Below are 26,935 nucleotides of genomic sequence, written 5' to 3'. Positions count from 1 at the left end.
AACAAGGAGGATTTGGAAGGTCAGTATGTTAAATTTGGACATCTTTATGAATAAGCCTAGTCTCCAAGTCCAATATGGATCTTGAGGGGACTTTTTAACTATGAAGAACCTTGAATAAAATCATTTACTTATTGTAGGTCCTAGGAGAACAACAATCACTCCACATATGGTTTTGTAAGCTCCTCTTCATTTGGGGAGTGTATAACTAGGAACAAGAAAGAAGGTGTTGAGTTATGTTTTTTAGCTTGAGGACACAGTCTTACTGATCCATTTCTCATCTATTCTGAGAAGCCAATCCCTTCAGAAATTATCTATTCTGAGAAGCCAATCCCATCAAAAATGGAAAATGTTTTCTTCCAAGCTATGCATAAAGGCTTTTGGATGATGGAAGAGGGTATGGATTTTACGTCTGGTCAGTGTAGTTGTCCTTCCATTTCACTGTTACAGTATTCATAACATGAGGGATCCCCTGCCAAAGGTGGCCCGAGGTCTGGCCAATATACCAAAGCCTTTAGGTTGCCTTAAGGTACTGCTTATGTCCCACTTATGCCCCTTGCATAACGTAGGACATAAAGGTGACTTCCAGACATACCATCCTTAGACCTTTCTGTGCCGCCAGTCCAAACGCCATCTCTAATCGTCTATCCGATTGCCAGAGTCATTGCTGGTGTACCTAGCTGTTCAGATAAGTGCCCTGTTGAGGTTTTATGCGTATCTATTGTTTTGCTGTGGGGTTCCATGTCATCCAGGAAGGGTGAATGCCATTGTGGGAGACAGATTCCCCATAAAGACCATCACAAGAAGTGCTTGTTTGATTAGTTTAGGCTTGTCAGAATAGTTCTGACTTTCCTGATTCTGTGGTAAGACTTCTGCTTTGTCTTTGTTAGGGGCTTGTTCTCTGGTAGCTCGTCATTCCATTATGTCTAGGGCTGCTGCTTCAGGATAATTTGTTTGGAAATTTTCCTGGCTACAGCTTCATCCTCTGTCTGATGATGAGGTTAAGTTGACAGATGCTCCTTTGGACAGCAAATTGATAGATGCTCCTCTGGACTGCAAATGTTTGTTTGGTGCTGCTGCTGATTTGTTCAAGTCCTTGCAGGAGAAAGGCAAGGAGTTACAGGATTTGAAACATATTTTTGTTTTACTAGTGCCTAAGTTCCAAAGGAACTGTTCTACTAAATCATCTTTTGTGCAAAGGCATTCTCGTCATCTTCCTAAAGGTAAAAAAGGGTGGTAGGAGGGCTCCTCCAGCTAAATCTTCTCAGACTACTCCAGCTCAGTAGCTGCCCTTTTCTGATAAACCAGGTACTGACTGACTACCAAACTCTTCCAGCCAAATTCTTCTTTCTCTCTCACTGCTTGTTTGGTTAAGCATAACCCAAGATTCTTGGGTTATTTCCATCATTTGTCAAGGGTATTTCATGATTGGGAAGTCTATTACCCCTTTCATGGGCATTCCTCAACTTCCTCAAGAACAGTTTTTCTTTCCAGAGGTGCTTCAGGATCTTTTGACTCTGGGAACTATTCGAGATGTTCCAGATTCTCAAAGGGGAAAGGATTTTATTTAAGAATGTTTTTGGTCCCCAGGGAAGCGGGTACTTGACCTATTCTGAATCTTTCTCAACTGAATACCTTCCTGAAGGTTCCCTTCTTTCGAATATTTTCCATTCAGACTTTCTTCCCTTTGCTGCTTCCTCAGGCTTTTCTGGTTTCTCTGGATCTCAAGGATGTTTATCTCCATATCCCTATTCATTCCCATTTCAGGAAGCTTTGCTTCCTGGCATTTTCAGTTCTCTGCTTTGCCCTTTGGCCTCTCTACTGCCCCAAGAGTATTCACCAAATGCCTAGCTCCTGTGATTACTTTTTTCAGGATTCAGGGGGCCCAAGTATTTCCTTACTTGGACGATCTCCTGTTTCCGGCATCCTCTATAGAGACCCTGTTGCAAAATCTTCACTGTGCTATTTCCCTTTTGCAAAGCTTATGGGGTTCACAATACACTTCAAAAGGCCTTCCTCACTTCTCAAGACCATTTTTCTGGAGCACAGGGTTCAGGCAGTGACTGTGCTGGCTTCTCTGCCTCCTCCCAAGGTCTTGACTCTCATTTCATTCTTTCAAAATCTTCTGCCTCTGACCTCCATCTCACCCACTGAGTTTTTGAGAGCTCTGGGGTTTATGGCATCCACCATCTCTATGCTCCCTCAAGCCAAACTCCCTCGTAAGAAAATTTCAGTGGTTCCTCTAATCAGTTTGGCTTCAGCATGTGCATCTTACAGACTTTGTAGTTCCTCTCCTTTCCTGTCTAAAGAAGGAACTTCACGATTCAGCAGCTGTCTCTAAACCCAGGCTCTCCTTTCATCCCCCTTCCATCTCAGGAGCTGTTCAGACACCACAGATGTGGGATGTGGAGCAGCCTTTTGGCTTCCTAAAGATGCAGGGGGGTCTGTTCTCCTGTTTCAACAGAAGGAACACATCAGTGTCAGAGATGAGAGTCCTTTTGCTGGCTCTTCAGGCTTTTCATCCTCTTTTCTCTCCAGGACATCTCAAAGTGTTTAGTGACAACATCACAGTGATGTGATATGTTAACAAATGGGGGGAACATGATCTTATCTTTGCCAGGTGGCACTTCTGGTATGGGATCTTGCTGTCCACTGTCAAGTGACTCTTCAGGCAGTTTACATTCCCTCAGGTCAAAACATTGTGGTAAACACTCTGATGAGGTCCTTAACTCAATCCCACAAATGGATGCTTCACAGGGTGTGTTTCTGGACATTGTCCGCCAGTGAAGTACTCCTCAGATCTATTTGCCTCCCCTCTGAACAGGCAGCTTCTTGTATTTTGTGCCAGAGTCCCAGGTCCTCTGATGTGGAAGGTGGACGTCCTGTTTATCTTGGAAGGAGATGTTTGTTTATGCTTTTCCTCACCTTCCCCTCATTCCAAAAGTCCGGTTCAAAATTTAACTGGATGCTCCTAAAATCTTGTTGGTGACTCCCTTTTGGCCGAGACAGCATTGGTTCCCTTTTCTGCATTTAGCCAAGGGCAGTCGTCACAAGTTACCTCAGAGGGTGGACCTACTCACACAAGACAAGGGATCTCTCATCCATCCCCACTTGTCCACTCTTCAGCTGGCTCTGTGGGTGATAGCATTTTGATTCCACTTAGACACCTTTTTTCTGAGGAAGTGCTTAGGGTCCTGTAGGAGGCTAGGAAACCCAATACTAGGAAATCCTACTTATTCAAATGGAAAAGGTTTTCTGTTTCGTGCGTCTCGTGTAACCTGGATCCACTTTCTGTGGATGTTCCTTTGGATGTTCTTCGTGTTTCACTGTTGCAGTCATTACATTTGGGTTATCCCTGCCAGGGTAGCCCTTTGTCGGCCCGAATACCAGAGGCTTAGTATTTCTGTGTATGTTGCTGTGGCTTCAGGACTGATGTCGGGTCGTCAGTAGTGTAAAGTAAGGCAGCCGACGCCATTACATCAGTCTTTATTGCAGAAGACCCTGAAGCGGAAGCAGTTCGCATGATTGCCGGTCGTCCGCTACCTGAGTTTTCATTTTTTTAATTGAAGTTGAAGTCTTCTGAAGCTAAGTATCCCATTGAGAATCCTTTTTTCTTGCTCTAACCAATGTCAGAAAAAGTTTAACAATTATCTCGCCTGTAGAAAGCAAATACCACACCGAGACTTTCTTTCTTAGTGCGTCACTTGCTTAGGCCCAGACCACGACATCCCCCACTGTTGCTTCTGTGCTTTGTTCAGTGCCAGAACTGTACGTCATTGGGCCCTTATTGTAGCTAGATATTTTCGCTGTCAGTCCTCGATTTTTGATATGGCTTCGGTAAGCCATCCTACAGCAGATCTTCCAAAAAAACTCCAGGATAAAGACCAGATCTTCCGAAAAAACTCCAGGATAAGAGAGAGACAGACCACACAGGTCCAAACCTACCGACGACACTTCGTTAAGCTAGTCGTCAGTTCTTCGGTCCTCAGTGAGGTGCTTTTGCAGCCCCTGATGCCCACTTCTGTGGATTCGCAGGCTGCTACCGAGACCCTTTCGGAGTCCGGTATGTCACAAAACTCTTCATCGACTAGGGATCCTGCGGTTGTCTCTACCTGGGATGGGTCCGGAGACGCTGAGCAGGCACCAGCTTCTGAGAAAGTACTTTTCACTACAGATTTTCGACACAGACGACTTCATTCACATCTGCTGTTCTTTTGAAAACTATGGGTTTCTAAGGCCCAGGGTATGAACCACACCCAAGAAACCAACGACTCCATCTCAGGCACCTTCCTTGCCTTAGTCTCAAATGCTTAAAATGGCGGAAGACCTTATAATGCTGATCAGGGGAAGCCAAGCTTCCCCTTCCAAAAGAAAAAGAGATCTGTTCCCAATAGTTATATCTGAACAGGAGTCCGATGTCTCTGATTCCTCTGAATATGAAGACATGCAACCCCTCTCTGCTTATGAGGTTTCTGATGCAGAGGAATCCATTCCTTCAGCCTCTCCACCCGAGGATTTTTCCTTTGGGGAAACCCTTCATACTTTAAAGAAGCATTTCCAATGGAAATGTCAGGACTACCGTCAGTCTAAAAAGAGACTCAGGGAATTCTTAGATCTTCCACAACACAGACCCTTGGCCATTTCTCCTGTCCTGAATGTTGTGGATGATGTTTTCATGGAATCTAGTTTGACTCCTGACACTCTCCCTCCTACTCCCAGGAAACCTGACAGGTATTACAGAATCTCTGACTCTCACAAATTTCTTTTCAAAAATCCTACTGCTGACCCTGAGGTTATCTCCCAAGGGCCTAAAGGAATTAAAGCAACTTCTGCTAGGAATCCCACACCCTCAGATAGGGATTCCCGAGCATTAGACAGATGGGGTAAAAAAGTATGTACCTCTGCTACTCTTGCTATTAGAGCCTAAATTGTCAGTTCCATATGCTAAAATTTCAGCAGCATACCATGAAACTCCTCAGACAAAAAATCTTTTCCTGCTTGTGCAGAAAATAGAGTTACAAGAGTTAATGCATTCTGCAAGTCAAGTAACTAAGCACACCTTACACTGTGGTTTTGATGCCCTAGAAGCATCTTGCAGAGCAGCAGTCACCGGTTCTGTCCGTAGAAGGCATGCTTGGCTAAAGGAACAGCCCTTGCCAGACCATATCAAGTCTAAACTATTGGATGCACCCTTGCACAAAGACAACTTATTTGGCACCAAGGCAGAGGAGGTCTTAAAAAAGATGGAAGAAAAAGCTAAATCTATGCAGACAGTTTAGGATTTCCTGCAGGCCCAGCCACCCAGGTTCAGTAGGCATTGCCCCTCCAAGCACTGGTCTTTTCCTACCCCCTCCAGGTCAGTTCAGCCCAGACCTCTGGGAAGCAGACCCAACAGCCACAGGGAATGCAGAGATCAAAGCAATGGAGTTACCTCCACTTCTAAACCAGGGAGTGCAAAGCCTCCTCCTCATGGTAAGAACTCACAATGACTCTCCACTTTCACCCCCTCCCTCTGCCCACCTGCACTTGCCCCTGGGAGGAAAACTCTCCTTCCACACAAGCACCTGGGCCACCATTATAGATGACTGCTGGGTCCTCAACATAGTGTCACAGGGATACAAATTTTCTTTCCACACTGTACCAACCCCAAAAGGGTTCCCAGATCTTCCTCCAAACCAGTGGGCAGAGGCCAAAAAGCAAGTACTTTCCCGGCTCTCTATGAGGGCAATAGGGCATGTTCCTGCAGAACAGATAGGCCAAGGTTTCTACTACAGGAGCTTCCTGGTACCCAGAAAAGAGGGCACATGGTGCCCCATCCTCGATCTAGCCATTTTAAACACCTTCCCGGTGATACCAAAATTCAAAATGCTTCCCCTCCAGCAACTACTACCTATGCTCTCCAAGGATGCTTGGCTAGCCACCCTAGACCTACCTACACATCCCAATCAGGGAATCATGCAGGAAATATCTACGTTTCAGGGCAGGATCACTGCACTTTCAGTTCTCTGGGCTTCCTTTTGTCTTATCTACCGCTCCCAGTTTTTTCACAAAATGTCTGGCTCCTGCCATTGCCTTTTGCAGGCAAAGAAATATTCCAATTTACCCATACTTAGACGACTGCCTAATTTAGGCAGACAGTCGGGAAAAGCTGCTCAAGCACCTGGCCTTTGTAAAGGACCTACTGACCTCCCTAGGGTACACTGTCAACGAAAAGAAATCCAAACTAGTACCCACCCAAAAAATTATATTCCTGGGAGCAAGCCTGGACACATCATCCCAGATGGCATTCCTTACACCAGAAAAGCAAACTTACCGGACAGCCTATTTCTGTCAACTAGCCACCAGACCCCAGTTATCCACAAGGAAAATCCTGCAAGCTCTGGAGTTCATGCTTCTTGCATTCTACTCATTTTGTATGCCAGACTGCATATGAGGAAACTTCAGTGGTACCTAAAAACCCATTGGTGTCAACACTCTCAAGACCTGGAAACTCTTATACCAGTGATACCCTGTCTAAGGAAAGCTTTTCTTTGGTGGGCAGCATCTTGCTACCACAGCAAGGGACTATCATTACCCAGGACAAATGGGTTTTAAATATGGTGTCCCAGGGATACAGATTTCACTTCTACACGTTACTAACAACAAGCAGGTGGCCAGATCTACCCGCAAATCGGTGGGTAGAGGCCCCAAAACAAGTACTTTCTCTCTGAAGCATGGGGGCTATTCAGTTAGTACCAGAGGAGGAAAAGGGACAAGTTTTCTACTCAAGACTTTTCCCGGTACCCAGAAAAGACAATTCATGGCGTCCTATCCTGGACCTGTCTACTCTAAACACCTTTTTGGTGATTCCAAAATTCAAGATGCTGACTCTTCACCAGTTGCTCCCTATGCTAGGCAAAGACACCTGGTTGGCAGCACTAGATTTAAAGGAAGCATACCTGCACATCCCAATCAGGGAATCTTGCAGAAGATACCTACACTTCAAAGCAGGCTACATGCACTATCAGTTCTCTGCACTACCCTTTGGCTTATCTACTGCGCCCAGGGTATTCACAAAGTGCCTAGCTCTAGTCATTGCATTTTGCAGGCAAAGAAATATACCCATACCTGGACGATTGTCTAATTCAGGCAGAAAGCCAGGACATACTTTTGAATCATCTGGCCTTTGTACAAAGGGTACTAACTTGTCTGGGGTACACCATAAACGAAAAGAAATCACACCTGGTACCCTATCAACAAATTATATTCCTGGGAGCAAGCTTGAATACAACTTCCCAGATGGCTTTCCTCACACCAGTGAAACAAATTTGACAACCTACTTCAAACAAGTGGCCACAAAAACCCTGCTATCTGCAAGACAAATACTACAAGCCTTGGGGTTCATGTCCTCTGGCATTCTTCTAATTCCATATGCTAGACTGCATATTAGGAAACTGCAATGGTATCCAAAAAGCCTATGGTGTCAACATTCTCAGGATCTAGAAGCAATGATTCCTGTCATACCTTGCCTACGCCTAAAGTTCCTTTGGTGGGCAGAGGCCTGCCACCAAAACAAGGGACTACCATTCACACTACCCCCTGCCACCCAAACCCTAACAACAGGCACATCAGACTATGCATGGGGGGCTCACCTGGCAGGGAAGTGCATTCAGGGCAAATGGAACCCAAGTTAAATGCACCTGCATATCAATCAAAAAGAGCTGTTAGCTGTACAGAATGCTCTGACAACCTTCAAGGACCACATTATCCAGAGCAATTAATGGTAAAGACAGACAACACCACTGTTATGTGGTACATAAACAAGCAGGGGGGGTACCCATTCTTACCCCCTCTGCAGACTAGCCATGGCATTGTGGAACACAGCCTTGAGCTACTAAGTGCATCTTCAGGCTCACTTCCTGCCAGGAAAACTAAATACACTGGCAGACGGGGTAAGCAGAAACCTCATGGACCCACACGAGTGAAAACTGGAACCAAGGATTTTCAATATGTTGACAAGCAAATGGGGGAGGGCAGATATAGAGCTGTTTGCCTCCCCCCAGAACTATCAATTGTCAAATTTTGCACAAAGACTCCCCACAAACAAGTGTGGAAAGTGGGTGCTCTGTCCTTCAGCTGGAAAAACCTATCAGTTTATGCCTTTCCTCCTCTGCCTTTGCTCTCCAAAGTATTACTAAAGATCAAACAAGACAAACCAAGGACAATTTTGATTGCAGCAGACTGGCCATGCTGGTACCTCCTCTTGCGCAGTGTGTCTCTGTTGGCCCCATGGCACCGCCTCAGATTCCTACCCTGTTGTCTCAGCAGGAGAATCAGATTCTGCACCCTCTGCTTCAAACTCTGAACCTAGCAGCCTGGCTAATTTCCTAATCTCTCCTTTACCATCCCTCAGTAAACCAGTGATTGATATCATTTTAGAGGCAAGGAGGCCTAGTACTAGAAAATCTTATGCTGAAAAATGGAAAAGATTCTCTGCCTGGAACCAATCTCAAGTGATGAGCACAGCAGTGCCCAATTTACTTAAGGTTTTACAATACTTAACTGAGATGCTTCACAAGGGCCTGGCTTTTTCCTCCATCAAAATTTACGCCTCAGCCATTTCAGCTCATTATATCACAGAACCTCCCCTCTTTTCTCATCCATTGCTCAAGCAGTTCCTCAGAGGGGTCAACATTTAAGACCACCCAGGGAGCTCCAACTCCAGCCTGGGACTTTAACTTTGTACTGGAGAAACTCACTCTCCCTCCTTTCAAGCCAGCTGCTACTGCAGATTTAAAATTTCTTTCTTGGAAAACAGCTTTCCTTTTAGCAATCCCTTCAGCTAGAAGGGTATCTGAATTACAGGCCCTTATGGCAGTGGAACATTTCATCATCTTTCATGCAGACAGGGTGCCCTCAGAACCAATCCCTCTTTCATGCCCAAGGTGGTATTCAGTGTGGCTCTGAATCGGTCTATCTATTTGCCAACCTTCTTTCCTAGTCCACAGAACAAAGGGGAACATATAATGCACTCCTTAGATGTGCACAGACACCTTTAGATTCTACTTGGACAGGACTAAACCTCAAAGGAAATCTGAACAACTGCTGGTGGCATTTGCTGCAGAGGCAGAGGGGGAAGGCCATTTCAAAGCAAACCATTTCTAAATGGATAGGCCATTGCATTCATTTCTGCTGTAAGCACCATGGAAAACCTATCCCACAGGGGATCAGACCCCACTCAACCAGGGCTGCATCTACCTCTACAGCCTTTCTCAGAGGCGTCCCTACCAGGGACATCCTAGAAGCTGCTACCTGGAGTTCTGTACATACTTTCACCAAGCATTATCATTTGCCAATTTTCTCTAAGTCCAGAGCTGGCTTTGCCACTGCAGTCTTGCAGGGCCTTGTAGCTGGTCCTAATGCTATCTAAATTCCTCCTCCCATCCTTAGCTTTGGGAATCTACCCAAATATGTTGACTGCAACAGTGAAACACGAAGAACATAGTACAGTTGTGTACACTTATCATAAATGTAGATGTTCGAGTGTATTCACTGTTGCAGTCCTGGTTACCCTCCCTCCAGCCCCCTGACTTCTTTTGGCTATACCTCTACTCTCCTTTACTTTGCTTAAAAGCTTTTTGGTGTATTTGCTTTTTTATTGGAGGTATAACCTTGTATTTTTATATATTTAATTGCTTCCCATTAGGGGGGCACCTGACATCTGAGGCAAGAAAAACTGATGTTATGGCGTCAGCTGTATGTTTTATACCCCTGACAACCTGACGTCACGGAAGAAGAGACAGCAACTGATGCAGGACACAAGACTTTGTTAATCAGGCTGACTGAGGGCTACTGCAAGCAGATAACCCAAATGTGATGACTGCAATAGTGAATACACTCGAACATCTACATTTATGGTAAGTGTACACAACTGTACTTTTGGCAGCCAGGCTTATTCCCTGACCACTATACAAGTTGCCAATCTCAGTAAGCAGGTTCTAGATGTTATACGTGAGGCCAGATGCCCTAGCACTAGAAAGTCTTATGCTGACAAATGGAAAAGGTTCTGCACCTGGATCCAGGCTAATGGAGCTGATACGGCACAGCCCTCCCTACCTCTCATCCTGGATTACCTAGCTGACCTACTACACAGTGGTCTGTCTTTTTCCTCTATTAAAATTCATGCCTCTGCTGTCTCTGTTCATTTCATGACTGAGCAACCTCTTTTCTCACACCCTCTCATCAAACAGTTCCTAAGAGGGGCTAGCAACTTGAGGCCACCCAGAAGAGCAGCTACCCCAGCTTGGGACCTAAACTTTGTGTTGGAAAAGCTCACCCTGTGCCCCCCTTTGAACCAGCAGCTTCAGCAGAGTTAAAGTTTCTCTCATGGAAGACGGCCTTGCTTCTGACCATCACTTCAGCAAGTCGAGTATCCGAGCTACAAGCACTAATGGCTGTAGAGCCCTTCATCATTTTCCATGCTGACAGGGTCTCCCTCAGGACTAACCCATCCTTCATGCCAAAAGTGGTGTCCAGTGTGGCTCTCAACCAATCCATTCATTTGTCCACCTTTTTCTGTAACCCACAAAACAAGGGGGAAAGGATACTGCACTCTCTAGACGTGCACAGACAGCTCAGATTCTATCTAGACAGGAGTAAATAATTTAGAAAGACTGAGTTGTTAGTCAGCTTTGCTGGAGGAGCAGAGGGCAAAGCCATATCCAACCAAACCATAAATGGATAGCACACTGTATCCATTTCTGGTACAAGCAACACGGGAAACCTCCCCCTAAGGGGGTCAGGACTCACTCTACTAGAGCAACCTCCACCTCTGCATCTTTCCTCAGAGTAGTCCCCACCAGTGACATCCTGGAGGCTGCAACATGGACATTTGTTCATACCTTCACCAAGCATTACCACCTGCCTATCTTCTCCAAATCCTGGGCAGGCTTTGCCACTGAAGTCTTGCAGGGCATCCAAGCCAGCCCCTAGTTTCCTTGACTGTCTCCACCCTTTTCCTCAGCTTTGGGAATCAACCCAAATGTGATGACTGCAACAGTGAAACACGAAGAACATAGTACAGTTGTGTATACTTACTATAAATGTAGATGTTGAGTGTATTCACTGTTGCAGTCTTGGTTTCCCTCCCTTCATCCCCCTTTTCTCTCTCTCTCTCGTTCTCCTTTCAAGGAACTTTTTTGGTATTTACTTTCTACTGGTGGTGTTCTTCCACCATATCCTGGCTCCCACTTGGAGGCTCCTGACAAGGCAAGAAAAACTGATGTAATGGCGTTGACTGCTTTATTTTATACTACTGATTGACCTGATATCAGTCCTGAAGCAACAGCAACTGACGCAGAAATATTAAGCCTCTGGTATTTGGGCTGACTAATGGCTACCCTGGCAGGGATAACCCAAATGTGATAACTGCAACAGTGAATTAACATCTACATTTATGGTAAGTGTACACAACTGTACTTTCTGCTTATCTGAGTTAATTGCTCAATGCTGGGCTGGCTTATTTTTGTATTATAAAAAATATGTGTATCTATATATATATATATATATATATATATATATATATGTGTGTGTGTATGTATGTATATATGTATACACATATATATATGGGTCTACCTGACAACACCGACGCACTACAACACCGACAACGAAATCACCGACACCACATAACCGAAAGTTCACAAACACGAAACCTCACATGCCCAACACACCACAATCCCGACAATCAACAAACAAAACAAATCCCCTGTCCAAAAAGCACACACACAACACAAGCACACCAAAATCCTTACAAACCCACACGAAACCTTACATACACAACTATCTATAACCTTAACCCAAACCCTAACGTCCGTCACTATCGCACACTCACCTAACCTGCGCCCTAACCCTAACTCACGTAACCCGCCCCTAACCCTAAAGACTGTCACTATCGCACACTCACCTAACCCGCGCCCTAACCCTAACTCACTTAACCCACCCCTTTCCCTAGAGTCCGTCAATATCGCACACTTACCTTTCTCGCACCCTAACCCTAACGTCCGTCACTACCGCATACTTGCACAGCCTTTTCACATGTCGGTGTTCTCATCGTCGGGGTTTTCATTCATCAGTCATCAATTTTTTTCCATCTTGTGTCGGTGTTCTCATCGTCGGCGTTGTCAGGTAGACCCATATATATATATATATATATATATATATATATATATATATCTTCTTTCGGCTGCTCCCGTCAGGGGTTGCCACAGCAGATCAACGGTTTCCATTTCTTCCTGTCCTCTGCATCTTGCTCTGTCACACCAACCACCTGCATGTTCTCTCTCACCACATCCATAAACCTTATCGTAGGCCTTCCTCTTTTCCTGTTACCTGGCAGCTTCATCCTTAGCATCGTTTTCCCAATATACTCTGCATCCCTCCTCAGCACATGTCCAAACCAATGTAATCTTGCCTCTCTGAATTTGTCTTCATACCTTCCAACCTGGGCTGACCCTCTAATATACTTATTCCTAATCCTGTCCATCCTCGTCACACCCAGTGCAAATCTTAACATCTTCAGCTCTGCCACGTCAAGCTCTGACTCCTGCCTTTTTGTCAATGCCACTGTCTCCAACCCATATAACATAGCTGGTCTCACTACGCTCTTGTAGACCTTCCCTTTCACTCTAACTGGTACTCATCTGTCACAAATCACTCCCTACACTCTTCTCCACCCACTCCATCCTGCCTGTACTCTCTTCTTCATCTCTCTTCCACACTCACCATTACTCTGGACTGTTGATCCCAAGTATTTAAACTCATCCATCTTCGCCAACTCTACTCACTGCATCCTCACCATTCCTCTATCCTCCCTCTCATTCACACGCACATATTCTGTCTTAGTCCTTCTGACAGTCATTCTTCTGTCTTGAGCACATCTCCACCTCTCCAGGGTCTCCTCCACCTGTTCCCTACTCTCACTACAGATCACAGTGTAATCTGCAAACATCATAGTCCATGGGGACTCCTGTCTGATCTCGTCTGTCAACCTGTCCATCACCATTACAAATAAGAAAGGGCTCAGAGCTGATCCTTGATGTAATCCCACCTCCACCTTAAATGCATTCATCACTCCCACCGCAGACCTCACCGCTGTCATACTACCCTCGTACATATCCTGTACCACTCTTACATACTTCTCTGACACTCCCGACTTCGTCATACATTACCACAACTCCTCTCTAGGCACCCTGTCATATGCTTTCTCTAAATCCACAAAAACACAATGCAACTCCTTCTGACTTTCTCTGTACTTCTCCATCAACACTCTCAAAGCAAACATCGCATCTGTAATGCTCTTTCCTGGCATGCAACCATACTGCTGATCACTAATCATCATCTCCCTTCTTAACCTAGCTTCCACTACTCTTTCCCATAACTTCATGCTGTGACTGATCAATTTAATCCCTCTGTAGGTACTACAGCTCTGCACATCACCCTTATTCTTAAAAATTGGTACCAAAACACTTCTTCTCCATTCCCCAGGCATCCTCTCACTTTCCAAGATTTCATTAAACAATCTAGTTAAAAACTCCACTGCCATTTCACCTAAACACCTCCATGCTTCCACAGGTATGTCATCTGGACCAACAGCCTTTCCGTTCTGCATCCTCTTCATAGCTATCCTTACTTCGTCCTTGCTAATCTACTGCACTTCATGATTCACTGTCCGCACATCATCCAACCTTCTCTCCCTCTCATTCATCAGCCTCTCAAAGTACTCTTTCCATCTGCTCAACACACTCTCCTCGCTTGTGAGTACATTTCCCTCATTATCCTTTATCACCCTTACCTGCTGCACATCTTTGGCTAGACAGAGAGACCAAGCTAGTAATCGGTACAGGTCCTTTTCTCCCTCCTTAGTGTCCAACCTTTTATACAACTCGTCATACGCCTTATCCTTAACCTTCGCTATCTCTCTCTTTGCCATGCACCTTATCTCGTTATACTCTTGTCTACTTTTTTCATCTCTCTGACAATCCCACTTCTTCTTCATCAACCTCTTTCTCTGTATACTCTCCTGTACTTCGTTATTCCACCACCAGGTCTCCTTGTCCTCCTTCCTTTTTCCAGATGTCACACCAAGCACCTTTCTAGCCATCTCTCTTACTAGCTTGCTGTAGTTAACACAGCTTTTTGGTAACTCTTCACTGCCACCCAGTGCGCCTGTCTTAACTTTATATATATATATATATATATATATATATATATATATATATATATATATATATATATGTGTGTGTGTGTATGCAATATTATATATATATATATATATACATACATACACATATATATATCTATACATACACACACATAGTGCCCCCCACACCCCCCTTACTACATATTCTAACTCCAGTGTCGCACTACAGTGGGGAAAAGGCCATATATAACTTTCAGTGAATTGAGTTTTCAGTGATTTTTGCACAGTCCTTTGACTTTCATTGAAATGTGCATTCAGTGAATAGTCCTAGACCCATATATATATATATATATATATATATATATATATATATATATATATATATATATATATATATATATACAAACACACACACACACACACACACACACACACACCATTCGACTGAAGGTGTTGGGCCCTCATTTTGTCATTTGCGTAGAGTTATAAAATGTATTTTAATTTACATTCGTTGACTGGGATTGTCTGACTGAGCTGAAGAGGCCTTTTTCAGTGGAGGCCCGGGGAGAAAATCTCAAATATTATACAGATTTCATTATAAATTAGTATTAAACAGCAGTGCTGCAGTTGTGCATCTGTAGCTTTGTCGCCTCACAGCGATTCTCGGCTGGCTCGCCTTCTGTGTGGAGTCTGCATGTCCTCCCCGTGGTCGAGTGGCATTCGAAAGACATGCATGAATGGGCGTGCCTTCGTTGAAAGTTGGGTATCGGGCTGGCACCTCGGCACCATAATAAATTGACTGCCAATCATTAGCAGACCGGAGTTCCGCTGTGATGAACCATAACTGGGAAAAGCCGAAAGAAAACAACAACATTAAACAGCAGTGTTACAGGATTATTACAAGGCGTTAAGTAGCAATACAGTGTTATACAGTGTCAATAATCAGGAGTATAGCATAACTATTTCAAGATGGATAAAAAGAAATATGTCATTAAGATGAGTATAGTTTTTGGGGTAAGTGGTTAAAAAAAACAAGTTTTATCATGATGTAGTTGCATGAAGGCAAGACAATTACAATAGTATGTTTCTCTGATGTAATTTGCCTAATAGATTTTAGAAGACAGAAAGAGAAGTCAAGGAAGATTTGAGGAGCTAGTGTCAAGGAAGATTAGGGAGAGCTAGTGAGAAGAGTGAGTTAAGGGCAGAAAGTAGATTAAGGTGTGAGAAGTAGGGAATGTTAAGGAGGGAGAGTGCAGTGGCAGGACCAGTGACTTTTAAAGTGCTCTTTGGTGGCTGGCTTAAATTGTTTAGGATATGTAAGGGTTCTAATTTCTAGTGGGAGCCTTTTCCAGGCAGTAGTGGGGTGATAGCTGTACATGTTGCGTCTAAATTTAGACTTGGGTTTGTAGATTTGTAGTAGGTCTTAAAAAAAAAAAAAAAAAGGACTGTGGATTGAAAATGTCATCTTCATGTATACTGTTATTTGGAGAATAAATTATTGACTTTAAATGGGGGAAATTTAGATACTTTGTGCTGTTTGTCATTGTCAAAGAATAGAGTAATATTAGAAATTTAACTGGAATGCCACATTAATGTAGATGGAACTAAAATTGCTTTGTTACTCTCATCTGTCTTTTCCACAGAATTTTCGAGTAGATATTATTCATCTGGACAGTGATTTACTTGAGTTTGACATGGTGGGGATAGATGCTGCTATTGCTAATGCATTCAGACGTATCCTCCTTGCTGAGGTAGGTATGTGTATATTATTTTTTCCCATTTATACCTTTTGAAATGCAACTGAGGCAACAGTCATTAACAACAGTAATTTTCTTACAGAGGATTGGAATTTGACTCTGACTCTGGTACTTTCATGTGGTTGAGATTTGGATTTTGTCTCCTTTCAATACCAACTCTGACACTTAGGTTCAAGCTGCCATGCAGTTTGGTAACTGCCGAGTCATGCAGCTTTAATAGGACGTGAGATACCAATCTACGATAGTCACGTAGGACTGTAAAAGAAAAAAAAGACAGAATTATTTTTTCTCAGGTGGTGCTTCCTCTTTTTCCACTGCATCAGAAAGCCTTTGTTTTCCTACACTACTTATTTTCAGTTCATTGTTACAGTTTCTTACATAGTATGAAATGTGGGAGTAGTAACAATAAATAAGAAAAGAAAAAGTGATCTAAAGATGTTCATATCAAGTTAACAAAAATGTAGTAAGAAAATGCAGAAGGTTTGGGTGTGGTACTGGAAAACTTAGAAATAGGCATTGCATATAAATTGCCAAAAGTTGTTTTTTCCATAAACTTGACAAGATCAGAGTGCAGTAGTTTCCAGTCGTGGAACCCTAATTTCTGCAATGATGTTGAGTAAGGTCAGTGAGTTGAGTTGAGGAAAGGTAGGATTGTGCAGAGACTGAAGATGCTGTACTGAAGTATGCAGAGATGTTACACTATAGCAATAACCCACGCCTGGGTGTGGGTAATGCTAAATTTACCCACGGTTGGCGTGGTTTGGTCCCGAGCAATAACCCAGGCGTGGGTTATTGCTATTATACCATGACATTATTTAAGAAAAGAAACTGTTACTTTTCTTAAATAATGGCATAGTATAATGCCTGTTTACTGCCCTTCCGCAGATGTCTGGCATCCGCGGCAGTTCTGATGTACTGCGCGCCTGCGCAGTACATCAGAGCTGTGAGCAAAAGCAGGAGAAAGCAAGATCTCCGTTGCTTTTTAGTGTTCGCTATGTTAAATGAGTTTAACATGGCGAGACAGTTAAAATAAGCAACGGAGATGTCCGTTGCTTATTTTAAAACTGTCTGCTATGTTAAACTCATTTAACATAGCGAAACTAAAAAGCAACGGAGATCTTGCTTTCTCCGTTGCTTTTAACATCTCGCTATGTTAAATGGGTTTAACATAGCGGGACAGCTTTAAAATAAGCAACGGAGATCTCCGTTGCTTATTTTAAAGCTGTCTCGCTATGTTAAACCCTTTTAACATAGCGAGACAGTGTTTTAAAAAACCGAGTTATACTAATGGAAAAAAGTCTGGGCAACCGGACCTTTTTCCATTAGTATATCTCGATTTACAACGGGCACGCTGGCCAATCAGCGTGCACGTTTTGGGGGGGGTCATGGTATAATAAACAATTTTAAACCCCTTTATTGAATTCACTTGTGACATAGACAAACTTGCATGTATATAAAAGTAAACAATATTAACAAGTTCACATTTACAAATGGTATGCATCACATATGTTAACATTGCATAAATAATTAACTTCCTGCCTTCTCTTAAACCTCATTCATCCTCATAAACATTACGCTGCATGTATTGTTCCCACAGTTTCCATCTTTTTCGATGTAATTTGCCCCTACCCTTTTCTAAAGATCAAGTTTTTCATTGTTTTGTCTGTTACAATATTCACTACTTGAAGTATGGTTGGCTTACATTTTGATTTCCATTTTCTAGTAATCGCTTTTTTGGCATCCACTGGAATTAAACTTAACAAGGTCTTACTATGCAAAGACTATTCAGATCCTGTATCCAAGGAAAAAAAAAAGAATTTCCTTAGTTACTCTCATTTGTTCACCTAATATTCTGACCAAGTACTCTGTAGGGATTTTTTAGTTTGCCAACTCTTTACACTGTGAGAACATGTGGTTCCAGGTGCCTCTTTCTTCTCTATTACACCTCCAACATTTGCCATCTACCTGAAGAAAAATTCTTTGGAGTCTGGGGTATAAAAGTATCTATACAAACATTTCCATGCCAAAATCCTAAATCTTCTATATTTTGTTGCATATATGGGAACCATACATGTTCATCGTGTTTCACTGTTGCAGTCATTACACTTGGGTTATCCTGCTGGCAGGCGATCCGCAGTCAGCCCGAGTTCCATAGTCTTGGTCCGGCGTCAGTTGCTTTCGCCTCTTCCCTGACGTCAGTGCAACAGGGGTATAAAAGTTGTAACTGACGTCATTTTCTTCAGTCTTTCTTGCTGCGCGGTGCCCGAAGCAAAAGCAGTTCGCAAGTGCTGGTCGGCCGACTCCTGAGATTTTCAAAATTGAGTTTCAAAACCGAAGTCTTCAATAAAGCTAAGTACCCCGTTGGGGAAACATTTTCTTGCTCCAGACCGATGTCAGTAAAAGTTAATAATTGTATTTCTTGTGGGAAGCAAATACCTCATAAGGACTTTCACTCTTACTGTATTCCTTGCCTAGGCCCTGACCACGACGTTACTAGTTGTCGGTTTTGTGCTAGATTCAATAAACGCACTATTAAACGTTGGTTTGATTTTGCTTTACATTATTTTGGACGAAGGTTTAATTATATAATGCTGTCAGAACAACCGATGACCAGAATTTATAAAAGAACGCAAAGACAAAGAAAAAGACAGGCATCCGAGGTCCAAAACTGACGACGAAGCCTCTTCTAGGCCAGTTGTCGGTTCTCAGTGAGGCGCTTTCGCAGCCCCTGACACCCGCTACCTCAGAGCCACAGGCTGTAACCGACAGCCACGTGGAGACACCGAGGCCTGTGGAAACTCAAGGTGTTGGGCCTACGGAAACTATACCCTCAGATGGGTCCGGAGCCGCTGAGCAGACACCGGCTTCTGAGGGTGTTTTCAGACCTTCACAGCTGACAATTAAGGCTACTACAGCAGCAAAGGCAAAGTCAAAAACACCATTAAAGACAAGGAAACAAGTGCAGCATTCCCCAGAACAGTCATCCATGCCAAAGAAACAGATGCTTAAAATGGCCGAAGACCTTATTACTTTAATCAGGGGTTCCAATCCCCCTCCTGACAAAAGGCCTAGGCAAGACACTGATTATGACTCCTCTGATTCCTCCTCTGATCAGGGATATTCTTTCTGTCCCTATGAGGACTCTGATACAGAAGAGTCCATTCCTTCAGCCTCACCACCTGAGGGATTATTCTTTTGGGGGAACCCTGCACACCATGAGGGAGCATTTCCAGTGGGAGAGCCAGGATTATTCAGAATCCAAGAAAAGGCTCAGAGATTTCCTTTTATTGCCTCAGCACAGGCCCCTGGCTATCCCCCCTGTGCTTGATATTGTTGATGATGTTTTTTTCTGATTCAGTCTATCTCCTGATCCCTGCACCAGTAAAGCCAGAGAGGTATTATAGGGTCCCTGACTCTCATAAATTTCTTTACAAAAATCCTGCTGCAGACCCAGAAACAATTTCTCAGGGTCCTAAGGGGGTTAAGGCTTCCACTGCCAAAAATCCTGTCCCCTCAAATAGGGATTCCAGAGCTCTGGACAGATGGGGACAGATGGGGGAAAAAAGTTTACACTTCTGCTACTTTAGCTGTAAGAGCTTTAAACTGTCAGTTTCACATGCTTAAATATCAACAGAACCTCATGTCGTTGTAAAAGCAGAAAATGGTTTCAAATACAGAAAGTCCTGACAGTAAAGAAATGCAGGATTTATTGTATGGAGTTGAACAAGTGGGAAAGCATACTCTGCAATGTGGTTTTGATTCATTAAATGCTTCTTGTAGATCCGCAGTTACAGGCTCTGTTATTCAAAGACATGCTTGGTTGAAAGAACAAAGTTTGCTTGACCATGTTAAAGTAAAATTATTGGATGCTCCATTACAGCATGATACTTTGTTTGGTGTTAAGGCAGAAGAGGTGTTAAAGAAAATGGAGGATAAAGCAAAGTCAATGCAGACAGTGAAAGATTTCTTACAGGTTCAACCACCTAGATTTAGCAGAAATTGGCCTTCAAAAAATTGGTCTTTCCAGTGTCAGACAGGCCACAAAGAGGCAGATACAGATGCCCAAGAGGCAGATCTCAGCCCAATGGCTCCTACAGACCTAAACAATGGGGTGCTTCAACCCCCAAAGGAGGAGAAGACAAATCACAACCTTATAGGAAACGGTCACAATGACTTCCCTCTGCAAATGCCAAGCTCTTACCTGTTGACAGCACCCCTAGGGGGAAAGCTAGCACTGTTCTCAAAAAATTGGCACATGATCACCCAGGACCAATGGGTGCTGAATATTGTTTCTCAATGTTACAGGTTCCACTTCACACGCTTCTAAAACCAAAAGGTATGCCAGACCTGCCACAAAACCAGTGGGCAGAGGCACAAAAACAGATTGCTGCTCTTATGGACATGGGAGCTATTCAAAAAGTTCCACAAGAAGAACAGGGACAAAGATTTTACCCAAGACTTTTCTTAGTACCCAGAAAAGACAAAGCCTGGAGACCAATACTGGACCTGCCAATCCTAAATACTTTCCTGGATGTTCCAAAATTCAAAATGTTAACACTACAACAACTTCTGCCCATGCTGGGTAAGGAGGCTTAGCTAGTTACTTTGGATCTCAAGGAGGCATACCTGCATGTCCCAATCAGACAATCGTGCAGAAGTTGCCTCAGATTCATAGCAGGCTCAATGCATTACCAATTCTCTGCACTGCCCTTTGGCTTATCTACTGCTCCCAGGGTCTTCACAAAATGCCTGGCACCAGTAATTGCATTTTGCAGACAAAAAGGAATTCAAATATATCCCTACTTGGACGACTGCCTTATTCAAGCAGAGAGCAAGGACACTCTTCTAAAGCACCTGGCGTTTGTAAAAAGATTGCTAATTTGCCTATGGTACACAGTAAATGAAAAGAAATCAAAACTAGTGCCCTCTCAAGAGATAATATTCCTGGGTGCAAGCTTAAATACAACTGCCCAGATGGCTTATCTCACGCTAGACAAACAAAGGCAACTGACTCATTACTTTCAAATGATGGCAACAAAAACCCAGCTCCCTGCAAGAAAAATTCTGCAGGCCCTGGGCTTCATGGCATCCTGCATTCTACTAATTCCATATGCAAAACTGCATATGAGGAAACTACAATGGTATCTAAAAAGTGTTTGGACTCCGCATTGTCACAGCCTAGAGACAGTCATAACTTTGATTCCCTGCCTACAACAGGAGTTTCGATGGTGGTCCCAGGCCTGTCACCACAACAAGGGACAGCCTTTCACCTTACCTACAGCCAGGCAGACAATAACAACGGATGCATCGGATTATGCCTGGGGAGCACATATGGCAGGAAAATGTATTCAGGGCACGTGGCCCAAGGAACAAATACATCTAAATCCACATGTGTTCAGCATGATAACAAGGAAATGGGGACGCCCAGACCTAGATCTTTTTGCCTCCCCTCACAATTGCCAAATACAGAAGTTTTGCACAAGAACTTATCACTCTCAAGCATGGAAAGTGGATGCTCTATCATTCAGCTGGAAAGGCCTGACAGTCTATGCCTTCTCTCCGATGCCTCTTCTCGCCAAGGTGCTACTAAAAGTCAGACAAGAAAGGCCAAAAATTATCCTGATTGCACCAGACTGGCCACGCCAGCACTGGTACTCAATCATAAAGAATTTGTCCCAAGGCCCACCTTGGCCTCTACCTCAAATCCCTCATCTTCTGACACAACAAAACAATCAGATTCTGCACAGTCAACTCAGAACCTTAAACCTGGAAGCATGGCAGATAATGTAGTCACTCAGACTGCACCTCTCTCTAAAGCCGTTATGGATGTTATTTTGGAAGCCAGGAGGCCCAGTACTAGGAAATCTTATGCAGAAAAATGGAAGAGAGTCTGCGCTTGGAACCAGGCACAAGGGATTGAACCACTTGTCCCTAATATACCTCACATTTTACAATATCTGAGATGTTGGACAAAGGCCTATGTTTCATCTATTAAAATCCATGCTTCTGCCATTTCAGCTCATTACAATACAGATCCTCCTATTTTTTCACATCCTCTACTATGACAGTACCTCAGAGGGGCAAAAAATATAAGACCCCAAGGAGAGCACCAGTACCTACTTGGGACCTCAATTTTGTTTAGAAAAATTAACACTGCCTCCTTTTGAACCAGCCAACACAGCTGATCTAAAATTCTTGTCATGGAAAACTGCTCTGCTCCTAGCAATAACTTCAGCAAGAAGAGTCTCTTTGGAATTCGGGCCAACTGCGGGTCGCCTGCCAGCAGGATAACCCAAGTGTAATGACTGCAACAGTGAATACACTCGAACATCTACATTTATGGTAGGTACACAACTGTACTATATGTCCTCTCATTGTTTTTCCTGAATTGCATATCTGATCTCTCTTCTCAATCTTTTCTGACCTCTTATGATTTGATTCCTGTAGTTGTGGAATATTGTATATGCCCTATTAATTATCTCTTTTTTAACAGCAACTTTCATTCAAAATTCACTTACTCAACCAGTTTCATTTAGGATTCCCTTATCTTGTTCTCTTTGTCTATACTCTGATATCAATCCCTGATAAGGAAGGCAATCACTAGCCTGCAATCCAGAAATCTTCATCTCTTCCCATTCTTTTACCTCTCCCTTTCTTATTATTTGTTCCCAATACCATGGTTCCTTTGCCAGCTTCTGCCAGTAAGTTCCAGCCCCCTCTTGCTTATTCTTTATACCCATAATTGCAGTCATTCATGTTGGCAGAATCTCCTTTCTCCATTCCTGTGTTGGCTTAGCTCCTAGTATACGGTCTGCTAATTTATGAAAATACTATTCTATATGACTGCTATTCTCTGTAAGAATCTGCTTTCAAAATATTCTGTTTACGGATCTGCTTTGAAAATCTAATTCTTTCCTTATTTCATTATCTATTTCATGCTTCATCATAATCCTTGCTTTTTCTGCTTTAAATTGTAGCTCTGTGATTGTGTTATGTATAAGAGCATTAACTGTAGCTCTAACATATCCCTTTAATTCAGGTAATCCCAACCTTCCTTTTTCTATTGTAGGATGAAGTTATTCCACTTGACTCTTGCCCTCTTCTCCAAAATAAAATTCTTCAACTCTTTATTAATTACTATTCACAACTTCTCTGGTTGATAAAAAAAATTGACTAACCCGTGAATAACATTTAAGGGACTAAAAACATTTTTACTGTTTGTATTTTGCTATCCATATCCATAGGCAAGAGCTTCCATTTTCTCAATTTTTGTATTGTCTTTTGTTTAGTCTCTTCCCACATATTCATGGCTGCCATAATAGAATAATTTTAATTCAAACTCCTAAATGCTTCATTTTATCATGTCCCCATAAATGTAGGTATTGCTGAACCAATTCATGTGTGGCTACATAGTGTATAGTTATAGCCTCTGTTTTATCTTCATTAATTTTATATCTAGAAAAAAAAAAACCTTGAACAATGCGTCACAACACTGATATGTCTTTTTTTCTGGTTTCATCAGGTGCAAAATAGTATCTTCTGGAAATATGTCCTTGCATTTGAGTCCCTTATTTTATTTGAAAATGGTTCTAAATATAGTGCAAGTAACAAAGGGGAAAGAGGACACCACTGCTTATTTTCTCTGTCCAGACTCAACTTATCAGAAAGGAACACTCACACTTTGATTTTTGACTCATATCCCTCATATAGCATTCTAATTAACTTCATTTTGTATCAATAATTGCAGATATTTCCATTGCTAAGTCATAAAATCCCAGCTTATTCTGTCGAATCAAGAACCGCCAATAACAGAGGTATTTCATATATTCTGCTTCTCTCTGGATCATCTTTGCTCTGTTAATGTTGTCAAATGTTTGTCTTCCCTCCACAAAACCACATTAATCCATGTCAGTTAATTGCCATTATTTTAGCCATTGTAGACATAAACACTTTTGTAATCATAGTATTAAAATTGAAATGGGCCTATATGATCTGGGCGTCTTTACCATCTTTAGGTGTTACAGCCACCCCAGATTTTTTCCAGGATGTTGATGTTTTCCCTTCTTTTAAAATACTGTTAAACCTTCCAAATCTTTATCATGATGGTCTTCGTGTTTCACTGTTGCAGTCATTACATTTGGGTTATCTGCTTGCAGTAGCCCTCAGTCGGCCTGATTATCAAAGTCTTGGGTCCTGCGTCAGTTGCTGTCTCATCTTCCTCGAAGTCAGGTAGTCAGGGGTATAAAGCATGCAGCCAATGCCATTACATCAGTCTTTCTTACTGTGCGGTGCTCGAAGCAGAAGCAGTTCGCAAGTGCCGGTCCGCCAACTCCTGAAGTTTTTTTTTTTGAGTTTCAGAACCTAATTCTTCAACTAAAGCTAAGTACCCCGTTGGGGAAACTTTTTCTTGCTCTAAACTGATGTCAGTAAAAGTCAATAATTGTATTTCTTGTGGAAAGCAAACACCTCATAAAGATTTTCATTCATACTGTATTCCTTACCTGGGCCCTGACCATGACATACCTCGCTGTCGGTTTTGCGCCTTATTTAAACCACAAACTGTTCGTCATCTGTACATTTTCGCTTCTAAATATTTTGGTACTCTGTTCAATTATCCAAATATGTTTTCAGTAAGCCACCCGACTACTGACATTCCAAAAAAACGCAAAGATAAAGACAGAGACAGGCTGCCTAAGTCCAAAGCTGCCGCCGACGCTTCTCCCAAGCTAGTCGCCAGTTCACTGGTACTTGGGCGCTTTCGTAGCCCCTAATACCCGCTACTTTGGATTTGCAGGCCTCTACTGAGAGCCCTTCGGAGTCCGGTATGCCGCAAGATGCTTCCACTGTGGAACCTGCGGATGTCTCTAGCTTGGATGGGTCCAGAGCCTCTGTGGAGGCACCGGCTTCTGAGAGTGTATTCAGGCCTACTGACTTGCATATTAAACCAACGCCATCTTCTTCTTCTAGGCGGAAAACTTGAACCATGCCTAGGAAACCGACACCCAGACTGCATGGTCAGGCCTCTATGCCTAAAAAACAAATGATAAGAATGGCTGAAGACCTTATTACTTTAATCAGGGGAAGCCAACCCTCCCCCTCTAAGAGACCTAGGACTGAATTTGTTTATGATACTTCTGACCAGGATTCTGAAATTTCTGTCTCCTCTGATGACCAGGATTTACCCTTATCTACCTATGAGGATTCTGATGCAGAGGACTCTATTCCCTCTGCTTCTCCCCTAGAGGATTTTTCTTTTGGTGAAACCTTGCATACTCTTAAGGAGCATTTTCTCTGGGAAAGCCAGGATTACTCTGATTCTAAAAAGAGGCTTAGAGATTTCTTACTCCTGGCCCAACACGGGCCTTTAGCTAGTCTTCCTGTTCTGGACATTGTTGAAGAGGCCTTTTCGAAATCTAGCTTGGCCCCTGACTCTCTACCTCCTGCTCCCAGAAAACCTGACTGATATTACAGGGTTCTTGATTCTCACAAGTTCCTTTTTAAAAATCCTACTGCGGATCCTGAGACCATTTCACAGGGACCCAAGGGCATTAAGGCCAATACTGCCAAAAATCCTGCCCCTCTGATAGAGATTCCAGGGCCCTGGATAGATAGGATAAGAAGGTATACACCTCTGCAACTTTGGCCATCAGGGCCTTAAATTCCCAGTTTCATATGTTAAAAGTATCAGCAGCATATTATTGGATTGCTTAAACAGAAAATGATGTTGATTCCTGACTGTGCTGAAAGTAAGGATTTACTAGATTTTAATGCATTCTGCTGAACAGGTTGGAAAACATACTTTGCAGTGTGGTTTTGATTCACTAGAGGCATCTTGCAGGGCTGCTGTCACCGGGTCTGTACTTAGAAGGCATGCTTGGCTTAAGGAGCAATCTTTGCCAGATCATGTTAAAACTAAATTGCTGGATGCTCCCTTAAATCAGGACCACCTGTTTGGCGACAAAGCAGAAGTAGTTCTTAAAACGATGGAGGAAAAAGCTAAATCTATGCAAACTGTTAGACTTCTTACAAGTGCAGCCTCCTAGATTTAGTAGGCATTGACCCTCAAAAAATTGGTCCTTTTCTGCCTCTTCCATGCCTTCTCAGTTCAAACCCAGAACCAGCAGAACACCCAGGCTTCAGTCCCAGGGTACTCACAGGTCTAAGCACTGGGGGGCTCCCATTTCCAAATCAGGGAGTAGTAAGACTCCCCCCTATGGTAAGCTGTCTCAATGACTTAAACTTTGAAACTTCCAAGCACTTCTCAACTGACTGCTCCTTTAGGGGGGAAAGATTGCTCTGCAAGCCAAAAATTGGGAACTCATTACCTAGGACCAATGGGTTTTAAACATAGTTTCCCAAGGATACAGATTTCACTTCCACACGTTACCAACCCCAAACAGTTGGCCAGATCCTACCCCCAAATCAGTGGGCAGAGGCTCAAAGGCAAGTACTGTCTCTCTTAAGATTAAAGGCTATCCAGACTGTACCAGAAGAGGAAAAGGGACAAGGTTTCTACTTAAGACTTTTCCTGGTACCCAGAAAAGACAACTCATGGCATCCTATCCTGGACCTGTCTATCCTAAACACCTTTTTGGTGATTCCAAAATTCAAGATAACTCTTCACCAGTTGCTTCCCATGATAGGCAAGGATGCCTGGTTGGCAACACTGGATTTAAAAGAAGCCTATTTGCACATCCCAATCAGGGAATCTTGCAGAAAATGATTCAAAGCAGGCTGCATGCACCATCAGTTCTCTGCACTGCCCTTTGGCTTATCTACTGCGCCCAGGGTATTCACAAAGTGCCTAGCTCCAGTTATTATGATGTTCATCATGCATACAGCTGCAGTAATCACATATGGGTTTTCTGCCGTCAGGCGGGTCCCCGGTCGGCCGAATTCCAAAGTCTAGGTCCGGCATCAGTTGTTGTCGCTTTCTTTCCTGATGTCAGTGAGGCAGTGGTATACAAGACAGTCGACGCCATTTTCTTCAGTCTTTTTGCCACGC

At 43.1% G+C, this 26,935-nt stretch overlaps 1 protein-coding gene across 2 annotated transcripts in view; it reads left to right on the top strand.

Annotated features, from left to right (window-relative positions):
- POLR1C (RNA polymerase I and III subunit C) overlaps positions 1–26,935 on the top strand; it is an 868,501-nt gene that overhangs the window by 305,827 nt on the left and 535,739 nt on the right. For both annotated transcript variants that reach the window (XM_044061017.1, XM_044061008.1), the window contains exon 3: positions 15,817–15,924. In XM_044061017.1, the coding sequence (XP_043916952.1) occupies positions 15,868–15,924 (57 nt within the window). In that variant the 5' untranslated portion in view covers positions 15,817–15,867. The remainder of the gene's footprint in view (positions 1–15,816; positions 15,925–26,935) is intronic.

This window comes from Protopterus annectens, chromosome 1.part0, assembly GCF_019279795.1.
Source record: "Protopterus annectens isolate FY-2018-M chromosome 1.part0, PAN1.0, whole genome shotgun sequence".
In the NCBI taxonomy this organism is placed as follows: domain Eukaryota; kingdom Metazoa; phylum Chordata; order Ceratodontiformes; family Protopteridae; genus Protopterus; species Protopterus annectens.
Note: the sequence above shows the minus strand (reverse complement) of the source record. Positions and strands in the feature narration are given on the sequence as shown.